Here is a 20139-nt window from a genome sequence, read left to right as displayed (position 1 = left end):
CATGAGTTAATTGTATCACGGTTTACGCATATTTTATCTCGCAGTCCATTTGAAAATTGATCTATCACTGCCTCTAAAGAATCATCTGTACCCTTAATAGTTGTTCTTTCTGCCGCAATTTTCTTCATATTCCCTAGTGTGACGTCACGCGTGGGCTGGCAATTTAAGTGCAGTAGTTTAGAGACTGCTATCGGAATGAGGAAAACTCACAAGACACATTGAGCAGAGCAGGGGTAGAGAGCGAGAGAGAGACCGTAGTGTGGATACTGTCGAATGCAAGTAATGTAAAGTGGATCACTTCACTACAATAACATTTGGTAGACCTAAGAAAAAGGGGAGGAGGTAATGAAAAGAGAAACTTTGTCCGAGTCTGTTGTATGAAGGAGATTAGGTTTTTGACAGATTTGTGTTTTAAGTGAGGTTAAGGGTTATCTGAATTTAATTCCAGAATTCATAAAGCACGGCTGGAGTTTACATATAAGAAAAAAAAAATCATATGTTTTCTTGCTAAAAGTTTCCAGCTGAAACGCGAGGAGAGATTGTACATATCCTACTGCCTGTGCTTAAAAAGAGTTCTGTTTTATTTTAAACAAACATGGAATTATTCATTTTACAAATATTTCGTTTGTTGATGGTTATGTCACTCCTTATGCAAAGGTAAGTTATTTCTTCTTGTTAACTATTTCTTGTTGAGATAAATGCATCATTCTGTGGTACCAGTTGCCATGTTTCTAAACATGTATATTACATATACGCGGTTTGTGTGTTTTTATTTATTTATTTATTTATTTATTTATTTATTTATTTTTGCGTTGTTAATTTTATGCTGTATGATTAATGCATTCTGTCTCTGAACCTGTTTCATACCTATACTGATCACAATAACGTCTTGTAGGCTTAAGGATTTATGAATACCCACATGTATTACAACCGCTATGCTGTGAACAAATACAAACGAACCGATGTCTCGGGAAAACACAATTAAATGGTCAAGAGAGAAAAAAAGCAACAAGAAGTGATTTTATTGATCCTCAGGGCATATTGCATTTATTGTAAATATGCACACTGAAAAGACATTTAAATAACTTGTATTTGGACATGTATTTTGTGTGTTTTTTAATCTGGTTATACAATTATACAACTTTGTGAAACTGTGCAAACATAAATAGCTACTATATCTGGGCTACTGGTATTGCAGGATCTTTATTCACCAAAGGAGCAAACGGGCATTCCAAAAATGAGCTTTAACGCGGATGTCTTGTAGAATTGAATGGATGATGAAGAGTTCAAAACGAAAGCCTACCATCCACTTTTTCACTTTTAATCACTATAAGTAAAATTGTGATAATCTGTAATTTGTCGACTTTTGAAAATGATGTGGTATTTAAAAAACACACACACACACAAACATCTTAATTTTTAAACTACATTCGTGTACCTACCTGATTACCTTAGCCTACCACATTATGGTTATACGATACTCCGTGTGAGCGTACACTCGCAGGTTCCACTAAAAACCATTTCACCTTATGAAAAATACAGTAGCCTATAACTCGACAATAGGGGTTAAACAAAGCATTGGTATGGAACCGATGTGCAGTTTATTCTGCTCAAGTGGGTGGTACTGATACTGTTTATTTTTGTGCAGACCTTATTTGTAATCTCTTAATATGTAGCTACTTGGTAAATCTGAAACGTGTGCGATGCAAACAGCCATAAAGTACCCCGAGGCCATACAACAGTTAGCATTTCTAGGGAATTCATTTAAGTAATTAGGAACAGATTCTTGTCCAAGTCTGCGGTTTCTATAGCCGAAGTTCAAAGCATTTCTGGTTTGAAGTCGTGGTTAATTGTATAGCATTAGAGCATACAAAGTGTAACAAGCTTTGTTGTAATATTTAAATAAATGTACTGAATTAATGCACACATTATACACACGTTAATTGTTCTTTAATCTAATTTATTTCACATTCACAGTATAAAAGCAACTTGCTGGCTAAAGGCAGCATGCATCTATGTATCTATATTAGACATAATTAGAAAAAAATAGCTAAATCAAATATATTTTTGATGTACAATATAGGCCTATGTCAATTTATCCTTTTTTTTTTTATTTTTTTTTTTTTATAACAAAGAAAATATGATCGATTGTAAGTCGCCCTGGATAAGGGCGTCTGCTAAGAAATAAATAATAATAATAATAATAATGATTTGCCAACAATTGTGTCCAATAATACAGAACATGTGTTTTTTGGTTAAAAAGGTGAACTTACTTAGATTAACATATTTTTATGTATTCATTCATTTTTTTTATTTAGTTAATGATTAACTAATTGGTGTGGCTTTGTGGTTTAATGGTTCCGAATTTGATAGTTCCAAATGATTTTCTCTTCTCTTTTCACTCGGAAAGTAACCTGATTGAGATTGATATTTATCTCTGATAGTGGTGTGACAAATCTATGTTTTGCTTGCCTCTGTGGGACGGGGAATAACTTGCATTTGTTTTGGTTTAAGCATCCATAGGCAGTTCATAGTTAGAGCACATATTTGCATCTACATATCAGTAGAAGATAAATGTTTTAAAATCTGCTTAACTTTGTTTTTCAGGATAGATTCTAATGAAATTCTGGGTTTGAAACTCCCATCTGATCCAATTCTGAATGCCAATACAGTTTGCTTAACTCTTCCGGGCTTGACAAGACGACAATTGGAAGTGTGTATGAAGAATCCAGATGCTACAGCATCTGCCATCCAGGGGATCCAGATTGCCATCCACGAGTGCCAACACCAATTCAGAGGCCACAGGTGGAATTGCTCCAGTCTGGAGACTAGGAATAAGATTCCTTATGAGAGTGTCGTTTTCAGCAGAGGTAAGATTGCACTAAAGTGACTAATGAATCAACTACAGCTACTTTTCATCTTTTTTACTGTATAAAACAAATTGCTTAAAATATTAAGACACACTTGATTTATAAAGATCTTGTTTTCCTGATGGCCTATCACAAATCATTGGCCCATACCTACTTAAAATACAAACATAGATACATATACTGTACACATGAATGCAGTACTCCAAGAGAACCCTAAATTAGCCATGGATAATTTGCTAACACAAATGATATCAAAAACAGTTTCAAGGACCTATCAATTACACTACTTAGACATGCTTTTGTATTTTCTATCTTTCTTTTTTAGTTTATATTTTATAAAAAAAAAGATGAAAAGTAACACTAGGCTATAAAAGCATTCAGATGTATATTGAATAGGCCTTTTTAGTTGGCTAATGCTTCATCTGTCACCAGAGCAACTGCTGTACATTTGCTTTCAGCACTTTCCCAACTCTCTATGGCAAAGTAGAAACTTGTTTTGTAGGTTTTTATAACTGGAAGTGACAGATTTCTTTAATCTTTAATTCATTTTCCCACTTTTTCAGCCATCAGCTCAGCCGTGCGTGTGTCTCACTTTAAATTATTTGTTAGTTTGATTTGTTCCAAGTTTCTCTTACTCAGTCTCACAGTAAATCTAAAACAGCATTTTCATGTCAGAGTCTTCAAACTGCTTTTAAGTGCCATCTGCCCCCATGTAAGCCTGAAAGTTAAAAAAAAACACAACCTACAAATGAAAAACGTGTTATAGAAAAAAAAATCAATTGAACTTGATATAATAATTCCTGACCCACACTCCTTCAAACCAATATGAAGTTTAAACATATTTAGGCTTTAGTGCTTGTTTAAAGGATAATTAAAACTTAGACAAATTCCAGACATATCCAAGTTCACATTCACATTTCATTACACTTGGTAAAGGTTGTTAAGATTAGTAATAGCTTGTGCATTAAAGCCTTCATCTAAACTGAAAAATTAGACAGAAGAGGATGACAAAAGGTGAGTCTGTATTTAAAGGTACATTGAGACAAGTTCCAATCTGCATACACAGTTAACACCTGGCTATTTTCCAAACTTGGTGGGTTCACATTCCGTTTATAGAATACTGTAAAGGAACATGTATAGACTGGTTATCACTAGAGCCTGGTCAAGACCAACACCACCTAACTCAAAGTTTCAATCTCTGTCTCTCTTTATTCATAAAAAAACAAACATACTGGATGAATGGACACTCCTCAAATGCCCTTAATTGGCTATTGTAAATAAACATTCAAAGTAAAAAAAGAAAACAAATAATTCCAAAACATGTAGAGAAACCAGAAACATGACATTAAATCTTCCAGGGGCGTCCACATTACTTCCTCGGGTCTCACCTCTAGGAAGTGGTTTACTTATGGAATGGTAATAGGGCTCTACAGCTCATAGCCAATGCAACATTTTGCCTCTTAAGTCATTAAAGGACATATCCATGTTGTAAATTTACTTTGTCTGGTGAATGTTTTCTTTGCTGATAAATGAAAGATTTACATGAACACCAGACATCAAAGGAAGCCAACTGCTATCCTGAAATGTTTATCATTTATCCTACACGTGCACAGTAGCTTTTTTGCTGTGTATGTACAAAACAGCATGTACACTGCTGCCAAGATTTGAATGTATATATTTCAGTCTACATCATTTTCCAGAAAAGAATAAGCCATTTCAGAGCAGGAGTTATAGACGCAGCTGATTTCACTTATAGGGAACAGTAAATATTGTCCCAGATCAAAAGCCTGGCTATAATGGCTCATATGCCTCTTTTCCACTGTACAACCCGGCCACGTCGGGGACTTACCGATCCCTCTCAGTGCGGTTAAGAGTAGCCTGGGTTGTTTTTCCACTGCAGAGTCGAGCCGTGCTACTGAGGTCACACGCCACGAAAGACAGTTTTTAATTAACTCTGTTTGCCAAAAGATGCGCAAACAAATGGTGTTCAAAAATGAATAGACCACCGGTAGAGCTGTATCTTGTATCACTATATTTTGTAAATATATTTAGGAATGTCTGTATAATCCACAGATTTTACTGATTATATTGACTTACTAAAGTTCAATTAGTTCTGTTGAATGTGGAAAAAGAAGGTTTTAAAAATATGATTTGCCAAAGATATCCCATTTATTAAGGATAGTTGTTGTTTTTTTCTAGTTGTTTTTTGTTTGAGTGCTTAAATAAAGAAAAAGAAGCTGCACGAGCTCAACGAGAGCCATAGTTGTATGTGTGGTACAGCTGTACAGTATTTTGTTTGAGTATATTTTTGTAAATAAGTTTAGAATTGTTTTATTTTCGCTTTTTGTTTTCTTTATATTAATATAATAAAGGTCAAGGATGAGAAATGTGGTAGAATTTTGTGTTTCTGAGTGTGTGAGTTAAGTGTACTGTACCCGCGGGTTATGTCCATTTATTTCAAATAGCCAGAAATCCGGGCATAAACTTTCTCATTTCTGACGCACGACTCCAGATCTTCCTGAAGACTTCTATCTGCCCACAGAGAAATTAGAGCCTTTACTTCCTCAGGGTCCCAAGGCTCTACTTTTCTCTCATCACACTTGCTGCCCGCCATGTTTGTTGTTTTTCTTTGTGGAGTGTACTGACTGATGCAACGTAATGACAAAAATCCTTAACCCCGCCCCTGGCACGGCTCAGTTCGCAGCCGGATTCAGATGTCTTATGAGGCTGGAGTTTCATGGTTTGGTTCTCGCTCGGCTTGTTTTAAAAAAAACATTAAATATTATTAAACATATTATATGACAAATAAGGAAAATTCTTAGTAGAAGATGATAAATATATTATACCATGTATTATTCCATATATTAATATGGTAATTATTTAGATTCTCTGGCAAAAATTCAATTGTTTGTATTTTGCTGGTGTTTGCTGGCTTCAGTATAAGTGTTTTCTGTGTTGTAGGCTTCAAGGAAAGTGCCTTTGCATATGCAATAGCAGCTGCTGGAGTGGTCCACGCCGTATCTAATGCTTGCTCAATGGGGAAGCTAAAAGCTTGTGGCTGTGATGAGAAGAGGAGAGGGGATGAAGAGGCTTTTCGCCTCAAACTGAACCGACTCCAGCTTGAAGCCATAAACCGGGGGAAAGGCATGGTGCACGGAGTCATGGAGAACATCCCTGCTGATGCTCCGGGTCCCCAGGACTCCTGGGAATGGGGAGGCTGCAGTCCTGATGTGGACTTTGGAGAAAAGTTTTCCAGGGACTTTCTAGATTCCAGAGAAACATACAAGGATATTCATGCCAGGATGAGACTGCACAATAACAGAGTGGGCAGGCAGGTGAGAACTTTTGATTAGCTACATATGTTGCAAGGTAGCTGGAGCAGAGCAGTTTGTATTGTTAAGTTTAGAAGCATCTTGAATAAATGAAAACAACTAATAATGTAAATCTCACATAAGCAAATATAACTGCTGTGTGTGCACTGCCCAACCAAGTTCGAAACATAATGCTCTGTCCTGGGAGTTTTCTTCACTTCCTAAGTTTCCTTTTGGCAAAATGGCCCAGCAATGGAAATCCATTGCCTGACATGTTTAACGAGGCAGGCAATACTTTTCCCCTTGTATTACTGTTAGTCGCCTTTTGTCATATGTACAGTGAAAGACTGTTTATGAGTTTAACTACTCAGATTGTACTCTACGTGTGTAAGGTTGTTCACAAGTACCCACACACACTTTTTTTTTTTTTTTTACATCAGTTGTCAATCAAAAGAGTGCTCTTGGAAAGATGCAGCCAATCAAAATAGCATTAAGCACCATCTGTCAAATGTGCGTTCTACAGCCAACCTAGGTTGTTACATAATTATTAAATAATTAGTTTACATGACATGTGATCAACTCAGACTTGAGATTCTTAAAATAGTTGCTTTCCTCTTTCTGGAGGAAATCATGTTGCAATCAATTTGAAGTCCAACTCTGTCAACTTGAAGCACTGAAAAAGTGAACTGAGGGACAAAACATCATGGCACTGCTTTCAACAGGTATGCTCAAGTAAAGCAATGTATCATCCTATTATAAATAGGAAATATGATGATTGCCTATACATTTCAAACAATAGTACAACTTGTGATAGCCAACCTGTATCTGTATACTGTACAGGAGAAGAATCCAGTGGGTAAATTGCTCATTGTTCACTGCCTCCCCTTGTGTGCTTTATTCTTGTATCTTTTCATCAGACTTAATTTCTGGTTTCCTTGCAAAGGACTCCTTTGGTGATTGTTTAGACAAAACACAAATACTGACTTATTCAGCAGATGCGGAAAAGCTGAAAGATAATAAGAAGGCTAATTTAAAGTTTAACCAGCAAGATCTGTTACGATAAAGTAGAAAAAAAACAGTGTCGAAATAAGACTGTAATGACTGTATTAAGAACTGAAAAGAGTAATTTGGCTTAAAAATGTTTTATTTTTTGTACTGTTGTACTCAAATGGGGTCTTTAAAGGGTAAACAATAAACACAAGTATTTGTTGTTATTGTTTGAGGTCATTACACAATTAAACATGGATACACAATGTAGTTTAACATGTTGTATAACAGAGAACCAACTTTATTATTACTATTTTATTCAATCCTGACTATCCCATCCAAATATTATTTGCAAATATATACAGTTCTACAGTGTTCTTCTTTCAAAGGGTTGTTTTAAGTTGTATACTAGTCTTCACACAAATTACCTTTGCTTACATGACAGTGCAGTTGAAATAAAACCAGATGTCTCTTCATGTGCTTTCAGGTAGTTTATGAAGTGATCCCTGTCACGTTGATCACAATGTTACAAGTTATTTAGAACTGTAATATCTTTCAAACAAAAATAAAGATTCAAATAGAGCAAACAACCATAGCAGTCTTGTTCAAGCTTACAACAATACATTGATATTAAAAAAAAAAAAAAAAACATATAGGTGAGCTGAAAAAAATATCTTTCCCCCCCAAAAATCTAAACAGAAATATGGTAATTTGAGAGGGGTATACCTGCCTTTTCATGCCCAGCCTCTGGTTCTCACGATGTCGAGGCTTGTTAAAAGCGCTAATTAGTGGCTGCTGGCTGTTTGGAAACAGATGTTTAAACTGAGCACAAGATTTGAAACATCAAACAAGGCGGAAAGTAGAAAGACATTCACCCTTCCTTCCCCAAATGCAGCTTTAAGACAGGCTTCTCAGACAGGAGAGGAAAGAAGAGAGGGGAATTCCACTTAAAATGAATAAATCTGCTTATTTGTTCAAGTCTTCTTTGCAGTGACAAGGTGCTTTAGGAGACTGACATATGATTGGAAACTGTTAAACAATAGATTTGTTAAAGCAGCATTCTGGTACTCAAAGTTGAGAAGGTAATCAGAGGGAAGGTCATTACAATTTATAAGCCTTGTGGATCGTCTCAGCCAATCAGGTTGAGAGTAGAGGCGACCCGCTAGCGCTAACAGGACTTTAGGACCTTGAGACTCACTTTACACTATGACTTAAATTTCAAGCAACCTAAAGGGATCCAGTCCTTAATATAACCTAAAAACATTTTTCAGTTTACAACAGCATTCATTTACTCTGAAATGGTTATTACTTGTAGGTAATCGACCACGTCTTCATTAAGTTCCCCTGTCATGGAGGTCAATTAACAAAAGTTTAATCAAGACTCAACCTTTTCTTAATTCATCAGTACAAGCTTAAAATACTAAGATACAGGCTTCAAAAAAAAGTCATATATATTTGCATCCTGAGCCATTCGAAAAAAAGGCATAATACCACAGTAGTGACGTCAAAAAGTGATAATTCCTCTAGAGGAAAATATACTTGAACTTTGACCCATTCGACTCCTCAGGACCATCACTTTCAATTCAAACAAAAAATGTCTCGTTTTCAATCACTCGACAACACAGTACAGAAATGTTCATTAACAATCAACAAAATGAGAATACGTTAAAAAGAAAAAGATGTAAAGCTGGTACATTCGTATCTCGGAGAAACGGATAACGACATAGAACGTCTGTACAGCACTGAAACACTATGTTTAAAAAAACCAAACTGTCCTGCTGAACCTCGTCTTCTTTAATATTAGCATCACAAGGGTATCCATGTATTATAAAAAATAATAGATGGGCCTCTTCAGTGAGTTACAGGAAAACAATTCCATCTCGGGTTTCTGTGACAGTTTATAAATTTATGACGTCATAGAAACCCTAGATTTTATTTTTCTGTAACTCACTGACAATGCAGTTGAAATTATATATATATATATATATATATATACAAAATTAAAGTAGCTAAAAAAGCATATTTGTATAAATGCACTAGAGATAATAATGTTAGTTATATTAGCCAATGGGAAGCGTTTAAGAATTAATGTAATTCTTGCTAAACAGATCTGTTGTCATCTGTTACCGTTTTCAAATAAATTACTTGCTTTGCCTTTGTTCAATTCATTAATTACAAGCTCATAAAAGACCACACAAATACTGTTTCATACCCCCGATAGATATCTCTCTGGAGGGAGTCCCCATGGTAAGAAATATCATACGCACACAAGATTAAAACATCCTGCTGCTCTTTTCTCCCCAGGGATGGTTTATTGACCCTAGTAACTAAATACAATAAAACACAGTGTTTTAAGAATAGATCCCATTGATATGAGGTATTCTCTTTATGGGGCAATAATAATGTAGCTCTATAAAAAATAAATAAATAAATAAATAAACACACGTTATGCTAATATGGTGTAATCCAGGGGTTCCCAAACTGTCCCGAGTGGGCTGTGGGATCAACGACATTCTATGTATTTTTTTAGATATGTAATAACGAAAAGCAACAATAAAATACTAATGAAGAAAAAAATAAGATTCAAATGAAAAAAAACAATTTAGATTAAGTTTATTTACAGTGTTACAGGTTTTAAAATGTTTTTAATTTGACATTTTTCCCAGGAAGCTTTAATAGTGGCCAAATGCTGCTAAACAGGTGGGCCTTGGGTAAAAAAAAAAGTATAGGAACCCCTGGTGTAAGCAGTTGAGGCATTTAATTCAAACTTACATAAATAGATCAACCAACAGCGACAACCCAGTTTGACAGCATTTGAAAAAGAGAGAAAGAGGTATATTTGGATATAAAATGGTTTTCAAACATCAGATTAAACCTCAAGCCCCAGTAATTGTCCTTGGTCCTAATGTGCCTCCAATATGTCCCATATAATCCCTCCATGCAGTCCTCTTGCTGGTGTCAGTTTTCGTTGCTCTTCAATGGAAAAAAAAAACAAAACAGATGTTGTATATTTTCATTAGGTCTTCAAGCTCTGATTTTGCTGTAATTGCTCCAAATTATTCTTTCCACATCTTTAGGAAACCTACTTGTGCCCAAAACCACATCATACATATTTTCTTTTTTTCAGAAAAGTTTACCTCCCTTCTCATTAGAAACAAGATGTAATAATTCACATATCACAATGGGTATGCTATGGTATAATGATGCTTGGTTCTCTGATATAATTTACAGATTAAAATAATTAGAGCCTACCCGTTAATTCAAAATTGGGGTGCACTTTACAATAAGTGGTGGTTCATATGGAGTTATTAAGGGGTTAAGTGTAAATGTATGATTTTATACTGAATTATTGAACAGTAAATGATTATGATCCTCTGCTGCATACTAGCTGGTGCCTTCACAATTCTAAGGGGTTGTTTTGATCAACACATACTCTGCCAGGATAGGCCACTACTTGATTGATTTTTTTGTAGAGGTTTTTACATCACCAGTGAATAGATTGCATGAACCACTTTTCAGGGGTAATCCTGTGATAATCAAGGACAGGTTTATTCCCCAGCGCTATAAAATGCTCTAAAAAATCCATCTGTGGCTTCCCAGCAGGCTGTATATAGTACGATAAACTTCTAAATCATAACAACCAATTACAACCTTTTTTTCCCTTTAACATACTGGCATAGAATTTTAAGAGATTAAAAGAATGCTATGCAAGTTAATGCACAATGTGTAGGGTGTCTCTTATTAAAGCATTATTATGGGCAGTTTGGGTTAGTTTTGGGTGCTCAAACAGTGCGCAATAATGTATCTTACATAAAACGCACAACATAATAACTACGCTGCTATACACAGTGGTGCTGTTTTTTTTTTTTTTACTTTAGAATTGTGCCACAGTTTTTCTACATGGAATGACATATGTACACAGGATTTACTAAATTATGACAAAATCCTTAACAATGATTCATAAAATACATGATCATTTCAATTACTTCTGATAGTATTTTAGGTTTCATGCTTCAATTCAAAACAAATGAGTTGCAGTGTCGATAAGGGCAGTGATCAGTGTGCACTGTACTGTAGGTGTGCTACTTTGTGTATTTATGTAGTGCTTCCCGTGGTGATAGGGGTGGGTATACTGTGATCTTTCAGTGCTTTGGGTGGCCCTCTTTTCCTGTCAGTAATTGGATATGAAATGTTTACTTCAGGCGTTGACAGACAACAGTAATGCTTACAATACCCATGCTTTGAGAGAGTGAGAGTTAAATCCGTAGGTTAAGATTGTTTTGCAGTGTGTCATGCACTCGCAGATTTAGAAGCAAAATACAATAACATTTAGAACTGCATATTTGCCATCATGACTGCATGTTTTTTGAAGGTAGTACAAGCAATACAGCTGCTCCGCAGCCACAAAATCAAAAACAATAATGTTTTTTTTGTTTTTAAACTGTAGGGACAGTCATTACAGTTCCCCAAACTGTTCTTGTTGACTTTTCCTCTTTGAAATGCCTTTAAATGAAATCAGCGTTGAGTTTTGACCTCTCTGTGGTTTTGTTCCTCTAGGTTGTATTGGACAATATGAAGAGGAAATGTAAATGTCATGGAACCTCAGGGAGCTGCCAGCTGAAAACCTGCTGGCAGATGACTCCGGAGTTTAGAGCTGTGGGCTCCCTTCTCAAGGACAGGTTTCACATAGCTACTTTAATCAAAGCCCACAACAGGAACACAGGGCAGGTGGAGCATGTCCACCCACCACACAGGAGGAGAGCTAATCTGAACGAGCTTATCTATTTTGAGAAATCACCAGATTTCTGTGAGAGGGAACCTGAGTCCGATTCTGCCGGCACACAGGGGAGGATCTGTAATAAAACAAGTCCTGGGATGGAAAATTGTGAAAGCCTGTGCTGTGGAAGAGGACACAACATCCTGCAACAGACCAGAAGTGAAAGATGCAACTGCAAGTTTCACTGGTGCTGTTATGTCGTTTGTGAAGAGTGCCGGATAACGGAATGGGTTAGCGTATGTAAATAAAATGAAATACAACATATTTATCGTACGGAAAGAGACATGTCTGGACCGTCAGATTGACTTTCCTTTGCTGTGGACAATTCTCTGTGATATATGGATGCACAAAACCGTCTTAAAGTTTGAAGTACGTGTGAACACTCCATGAGACTTCAATGCTAAAAGAGTTAAGATTGATCTTTTAAATCAGCACTGCTTTTCATTTTAGAAAAAACGGTGTTGTTAAGTTAAATAATTTAAAAATAGATTGTATAAAAGACTCAGCACTCATCAGTATTTGAAAGAAACAGTGGGTACATTGTTGCAGGTGCTGTATTTAAGGATATGCTTTTTCAAAACTGCACTGCTTTTCAAAACTGAGTTTCTGGCACATTAATAAAACTTCAACAACAACAAAAACAATGAGATCTATTCAACATACCACGACTTGCATTATCTACCCTGTCCCAAATCAACATTTCGACCACTGAAGCTTGTATTTTAATAAATGCAAATACATGTATGCCACACCAATCTATTTAACATACATTTGTTGTGAACTAAATTATGCACTACCAAGATCAAAGGTTTTTTTTTTATTATTATTATTATTCTCTATCTGTGGAAGAAGATTTTTTTCCAACAAATACATCAGAATTTATTCAATCTGGACTTGCAAGAAAATGGCAATTGCATCTATGGACAAGGGAGATGCTGTTGAACCATGTGCACATGTGATGTATTGTTTGGGAGGGTTGAAGAATGTCCCCCAAGATGCCTCAAAATACAATTTATATCAAAATGAAATGATGTTGTCCGTTTGTTGATTTATTGTATTATTAGTAATTTTATTTTTGTGAGTAACCTAATATTTGTAAACTTAATTGTGTTGAAAAACTGTGCTAAATATTAAAGGGATTTAAATGGTGACTATTCATGTTTTTTTTTGTTTTTTTTTTGTGTGAAATATATACATATATATATATATATGTGATATAATAATTAACTTAGAAAGACTGAACGAACATGTTGGCCTGAATCTGATCTCATTCATATCAGGGTTTGACAGGCACAGTGAAAGTAACTGAAAGACACCAAACTCATGTCCATTGTAGCCCACAATTTTAATGACTGTATGTATGTTTCTGAATATATGACATCTTTGCCAATTCAGTTTATTCTCTCTGTACGCTGATAGAATCCTAAGTTTTAAAGTTGGAATTGGCCAGTGGGAGAGATGTAGGTTTTTTTACACCCAGCAAACACTTAGATCTACTGTATGTAAATATGAGTGTACCAGTTACAAAACATTTTTTTCTTCTTGTTCTATCTGAAGGAAAATAAACTGAATACAAATAAAATAAAGCAAACCAATAAAATAATCATTAAAAATATATAAATCCAACTGCTTCCCAATCATGTTTTTCCACCCAAGCGAGAGTGATGTCATGGCAGATGGGTCTATTCAGAATATTTAGTATTTTTTTGATAATCTTTCTATTTGAGAGTACAATTTTTATTATATTTTTGTTAATTGCTATAAACAAAAGACCACTTGACCTAATCTTCATGAATATATACTCTACACTGTCACGTGCAATATGAAAACTATAAGCATCATCATAGTCTTAATTTATAGGGCATATTTGTTGAGTAATTTGTCTTGCCTTCATGAATGCATTTTTTTTCTTTAGTCATCGCCAAAGGTTTTTACCCCGGTTTTCTCCCCAATTCACCACTGCAACCCCCCGGCAACTTGGGAAACGGAGGATGAAAAATGAGTCCTCCAAAACGTCTTCCTGCCAATCTGTCATTTTTCGCACTGTGGATCCACCAGACCTATAGTGTTGGATCTGAATGGCTCCACTGCAGATCCACAGGCATCCTATCAGCCACAGGGGTCGCTGGTGTGCAGTGATCCGTGGATTGCCATGCTGACCTAATCTCTCCCTACCCGGGCAGTGCTAGGCCAATTGTGCGCCGCCCCCTAGGAACCCCCGGTCAATGACATAGCCTGGATTTGAATCTGCGATCTCCAGGCTATATGGTGCATCCTGCACTCCACGCGGAGCGCCTTTACTGGATGCGCCACTCGGGAGCCCCATGAATGCATTTTTAAAGAATGTACTATAATACCACACAGGAAAATTATTAAAACGAAGAAATCACAGCTCACTCAATTATTTAAAATAATGCATTTAACATATCACCCTGTCAAACGAGATAATGTACGGTTAAATGAATGTTAAACAGGCACAGTACCAAGGTTTCACTGTGCTGGCACATAGCTTCCACATTGTGAGTAACACTTCATGCCAATAGACGACTGGTTCTTTGCATGTCTACTTTATTAACGTCACATGGTTTCCAGGTGTTTGTAAATCATGTAACACCTGTTTTCTCACAACCAGTTTATCCACTTAAGGGTAAAAACATAGCATTACAAAATAGTTACCAAACGAGGTTTGGTGTGTTTTCAATCACGATTTTATCAGGAAAGAATGCTATGGTTTCACATCTGACATCTGAAATGTTCATAGTAAACCAGCAAGGACATTCTTTGATGAGTATTGCAGACATTATTATTATTATTATTATTATTATTATTATTATTATTATTATTATTATTATTATTATTATTGCATTTAATGTCGGTCCTTTAAAACTCCTCCACTTTGAAAAAGATCTGCCAGTACAACAGTAAGAGAAGCCCTATCCTTCATTACTGAAATGGACACCCTGAGATATGAAACAGTCATAAATGGAAGTCTGAGACACCAAAGCCCATGTCATTTGTGAGCATTATCAGATAAGCATTTGATCAGATTTAAGATCACAATGATGCAGTACCTGGTTTAAGCATGGTGTTCATTTAGATCATTATGTTCTCTGCCTCTGCTTTTTATGTGGTTTTTACTGTAGCAATCATATCTTACTGTTGCACCATGACTGGTTTGCTGTCCACATCTAATCTGCAATGTCTTCTATGGAATACAGTAAAGTTCTAGCAGTAGTAGAGGAAGGCACAATAGAGAGCATTGTTGATGCTGTGGTGTTAATAGTGAAAGATAACAGCAGAGAGAGTGAAACTACAAATACAGGGAAAACTGGTAAGTGCTGAGGACACTACAGCTCAGGGCTCAACATAATGCCTTGAACAAGACTATACTCCCTCTGTTCAGGTGAACCAAGGTGTGTTCATGTTAATTGGCCTAATTGATCATATTTGCTGCACCAGTTTGACTCATTTAGAACATGTAACCACAAAACAAAACATTTTAAATGTATTTAATTAAAAACCTCTATTATAGTACTACCCATCCCTTTAATGAATACCTGCATTGTGTTAATAGTACAGTACTTCTGGGTTATTTTTGCAAGATGTAACAGGTTGTTGTCTTGTATACATTTTATAAACTGGCACAGTAAATCCCATTCCCATAGCTGCCATGTGCACCCAAATAAGTATTTGTTTTTCTATATTTAGAATATAGAAAACTAGCCAGAATATGTATTATGTTCCGCATATGAATTGTTTTAGATATAAGTTCTGCAACATGTCATAGCTTGTTAAATTAATAACTTGCTAAATGAAAAACAAATTTAATGTCACTAGTTATACATTTTCAGCCCCAGGCTAGTCTTTTGAAGAGGTTAGGTGACCATACTTAAATGTCAGAGAAACTACGAGTATAATATTTAAATCAAGAAACTCCTTTTGTGGTTAAAATAAATAAATAAATAAATAAGGACCCGAAATACTGGGAAGGAAAGCAGATGGAAAAACTGGCAATTTACTGCCAAGACCTGATACAAAATTAATCTGCTCTGTACATATTTTCTCAAGGGTGGATCACGTTAGGAACCAGTTTATACAAGCATGGTACCAAATAGATATAAAATGCAGTCAAAATATAGTTACCTGACAGAGATACTGTTTTTAAGTGAAAAACATGCTTACATTGACGTGTGTACATATCAAAGTAATGCATTAAATTGAAATACAATATCCCTTTCATTAGCCAAACTTGTATCAATGATGGCCTCCCCAAGTTACCTTGAGTCTACCCTCTAATAGTTTAAAAACTGAAGGTTAGGCCTTGCAGCAAGCACAAAGGCAACTTCCTAATTGGTCATTTTCATAAACGAGCATTCATCATTTATTATTTAACTGTTCTTGTGCACTGGGTATACTGTAGTCTATTACTATTTAGAAAACCATACTTTAATTAGCAGTCTGCAAACTGTAATAAATGTCAACCTTTCCTTACACACAAACAGACAAACATATGTGCAAGTTGTAGCAGAAAACAGCAGTGATTCAAGGTTGGTGAAAGTCTGCCATAAAAGTTTCCTCTTGAGTGCCCTTCTTTGAAATTTCAATTGAGCCAGACATTGTTAACATGAATCATACACATAAAAAGACATTCACTATGTATGGCATTGTATGGCATTTGTTATACTCATAGTATTTTAAGGGATACAAATAAAGACCTCTTAGTTAATGCTGTTTTTGATGTGGAGAAGTCTTATTGGATAGAGTAAAGGTTAAAATAATGTAGAATGAGTATGTTTTTTGATATCAGCTAAATATATTAATCCTCATTTCCCGTAGTTTGTCCTATTGTACTCCTTAGATTACTGCTATCAATGTCAACACCACCTTCTGGGTCAAATCCTAATATAAAGGGCATTTTGATGGATCAGTGGCTCATTGGACTTTGTCCCCTGTCCTTATCCCCTTAATGAAGCCATTGGTAGAAGGGAAGCAGTATTTTACCTGTGGTGTTGCTATGTGGGAGCTCTGTGGTAATCAGTTAGCCTATTAGAGTATTAAGCATCAGAAATCTGGTCTGCACTGATATCTCTGTCATTTATCAAGGAAAGAGCTCTGTTCTCCTCTCTTATAGTAGCTGTCTTGAGTGATTGTAAAGCTTATTGTTTTGGACCACCCATCCTCTGTTTTTTTTTTTTTTTTTTATCACATCCTGTGGACTAGCCCTTTATGCTACTGAAGGATTTCTGAGGAACTTACAGTATGTGAGCATATTTTAATACTAATCTATAGACAAGCCAACACACACACACACACGCACACAAACACACACACGCACACACACACGCACAAACACACACACACGTGCACATGCACACATGCATGCACACACACACGCACACACGTACACACACATACATACACTATGAACTTCTGTAAACAAAATGGGCACATTCAGTATTGTAAACCTAAACCTAACCCAAAAGGTAAGGGAAAGATTTGAAGCTAATTACCTTTTAAAACTATAGATTCTAAAAAATGCAATGAATATACTGTCCATAAACAAATTCAGGTTTAAATTACCAATGCACATGTTTTGTTGCCTTGCAAATATCGAAACGAACAAGATCAAATCTAATGTTTAGAATACTGAATTTAGATAAAAAGATAAATGAAAACTATCCTTTGCATAATTATAAACACATTTAGCTTTAGTTATTTTAGATTTAATTAAATTCAACATTTTTGTTTTTAAAAACATTATGGTCTAGATTCCCAAAGCTATTTATTCCAAATCGTTATTAGCATAATTTTATTCTGAAAGGAGAAAAAAAACACCAATTATGATTCTAAAATGAATAATAAACCATGTAAGATTACTTACAAGCCCCTAAATTAAATATCAGAGTTTTTTTTGTTTTTTTTCCTGGTTTGGTTACTTTTTCTTCCTGAAAAAAAAATGGAGTAAATAGATTTGAGTATATAGCCCTATGTAGCCTTCTGGCATACAAACTGAAACAAGGTTGAATGTAAATGTACCTCAGTTTTAGATGTATTGTGTTCATTACTATAAATCTAGCGATGGTTTCACAGTGTTAGCAGAGAGTTAAATACCTAAGAAGAAAAACATGTTGCAAACACCAGCCAGCCTATTCCAGTGAGCTGTTATGTATGAAATGTCCAGCAGGGGGTATTGGTGTATATACTTATGGTTGGTACACTGTTTAAGAATGGTGTTGGTTTGTTGTAGGGTTAAATTAAAGATCTAAAATAAAATTGCAGGAAGACCATTACATGTGGCATTTCTTGTAATATGTGAAAAAAATGAGAGGTTATTAGTGTCCTTAACTCTAGAGAGTTTAAGATAAAGGATTTATCATTACAATTTGTGTGAAAGTCTGTCTCTTGTTTATAGAGAGAGAGAGATACAATGCATTGCAATTAATATATATAAATAAATCATATAATGTTATAGAACAAAAAAGTATTGTTCCAGTATTAATGGTTCATCCATAACTTGAATTACTCAGTCATAAGATTAATTAGACAAATGTTACATACTTCATCAGCCGAAGTATGTCTCGTTAAACTTGAATGATACCTTCCTGTGCAGTTACAATGATAGTTTTTGTTTTGGATGCAGATGGCAGCCACACTTTCAAGACCAGATTTCCGAAAATGAACGTAAAACATAATCGTAGGGAGACAACAAAGTCAAATGAGAACCGACACTTACTGGGCAGTTACCACCACACAAACCACAACAGCACAACATGTCATTTCAACAGAGGTCAAAGGAAACTGAATGACTGATGACAACCCCAATAACTATGGAAGGTGTAACAAAGAAAAACTAATAATAAGGTGCAGAACTAATAATGTGTTCAATGTGTTAAAAATGGCTTATCACAAAGAAGCATCATAACCCAGTTACATATATTTTACAAACTGCCATTCAGGTTTCTATCTTACATTTTTTTAAACTTAGATGTGCTTCAAGTTCTTGCCTTCTGTCAATTAGTCTATTCACATATAATACACGACTGAAGTGAATGTCAGTCACATAAATGTGTGTTGATCACACATTATTTAGGTAGCGTGTATAGGGTATAATTTGCCTACTAATTGATTTATCCAGCCCATGTGCTTGTGACACCTTGGTTCTTAGGCAAAATCAGGCAATAATCACTTTTCTACACTGAATTGCATGCTAAACCGTTGATGGTTGTCTAAATATGAACAGAAGGTAAGTGTATATATTATTATACTTCTCAATGACTGAGTGACATAACAGGTTTAATAGGCATAATTAAGTGATGAAGTACTTTAAGACCTAGTGGAATTTTAATCTGTTCAATTTAATAATCAAGAGCATACCTGAAACATACAGCAACACCTTAAATATCTAACTCACCAAGTGTATGGATTCATGGAAGCGTGCGATAGACTAGAGAAATCTGAAACAGATGACTCCAGAGGTCCAGAGGTTGAGGGTTTAATGTCATTATTTTCTGGAGGCAGTGCTTTGCTACATTGTATTTCTTAGAAGAGGACTTCAAAGTTTTCTCAGCTTCCTCTCAAGTGGGATTTTTTAAGTCTGTATAATTAACAGGGACACGTGCACATAAATGATAAATGTGTAAAGTAGATCTGGACTGTGTCATGGAGGCCATACAACAAGCTAATTACTGTCCCAGAGTAATAACTACAGCCAGTCTGATACCTAAACTAAAGTGTACCACATTTTTACAATGTTGTGCTGCTATTGTATGTAATTAAACAATCATTCATTTTTGCTGTAACAAATATCCAACATTTTTAAAAAAATCCAGCTTTCACTCCAGTTACATAACCACTACGTTACGCAGATTCACAATAAAATCAGACATAATAAAAGCAGATCGAACTTGCATGAAAAACACAAGCCGAGTTAAAAACAATTGGGGCAACCTTGATCCCCACCACTTCTACAGTTGTGCCTGTTTGCTTGGTGCTGGTCAAGGTTGCCCCAATTGTTTCTTCTAATTTAGCTTGTGTTTTTGATACAAGTTAGAAGAAACAATTGGGGCAACAAGTGGAGCAACCTTGACCCCCATTGGTTTTACAGTTGTGCCTATTTGCTTTGTCCTGGGCAAGCTTGCTGCAATGGTTTCTTGAAACTTGGCTTGTGTTTTTGATATCTAGACTATAAATGACT

General features: G+C 35.5%; 1 protein-coding gene across 1 annotated transcript; it reads left to right on the top strand.

Moving 5' to 3' along the window:
- Positions 1-205: 205 nt before the first annotated feature.
- Positions 206-13091, top strand: LOC117413378 (protein Wnt-10a-like). Its single transcript, XM_034022497.3, has 4 exons — positions 206-657; positions 2608-2870; positions 5832-6205; positions 11726-13091. Exons 1-4 carry the CDS (start codon positions 596-598, stop codon positions 12191-12193), a joined length of 1167 nt encoding a protein of 388 aa, XP_033878388.1. The 5' UTR covers positions 206-595; the 3' UTR covers positions 12194-13091.
- Positions 13092-20139: the final 7048 nt, after the last annotated feature.

This window comes from Acipenser ruthenus, chromosome 10 (genome assembly GCF_902713425.1).
Source record: "Acipenser ruthenus chromosome 10, fAciRut3.2 maternal haplotype, whole genome shotgun sequence".
NCBI lineage: Eukaryota > Metazoa > Chordata > Actinopteri > Acipenseriformes > Acipenseridae > Acipenser > Acipenser ruthenus.
The sequence above is the reverse complement of the archived record's forward strand: the minus strand, read 5'-3'. Positions and strand labels throughout refer to the sequence as shown.

Coding starts and splice junctions, on each gene's coding strand:
- LOC117413378 (XM_034022497.3), top strand. CDS start 596: ATGGAATTATTCATTTTACAAATATTTCGTTTGTTGATGGTTATGTCA. Junction 2,871..5,831: donor GAGTGTCGTTTTCAGCAGAG/GTAAGATTGCAC, acceptor TCTGTGTTGTAG/GCTTCAAGGAAAGTGCCTTT. Junction 6,206..11,725: donor ATAACAGAGTGGGCAGGCAG/GTGAGAACTTTT, acceptor TTGTTCCTCTAG/GTTGTATTGGACAATATGAA.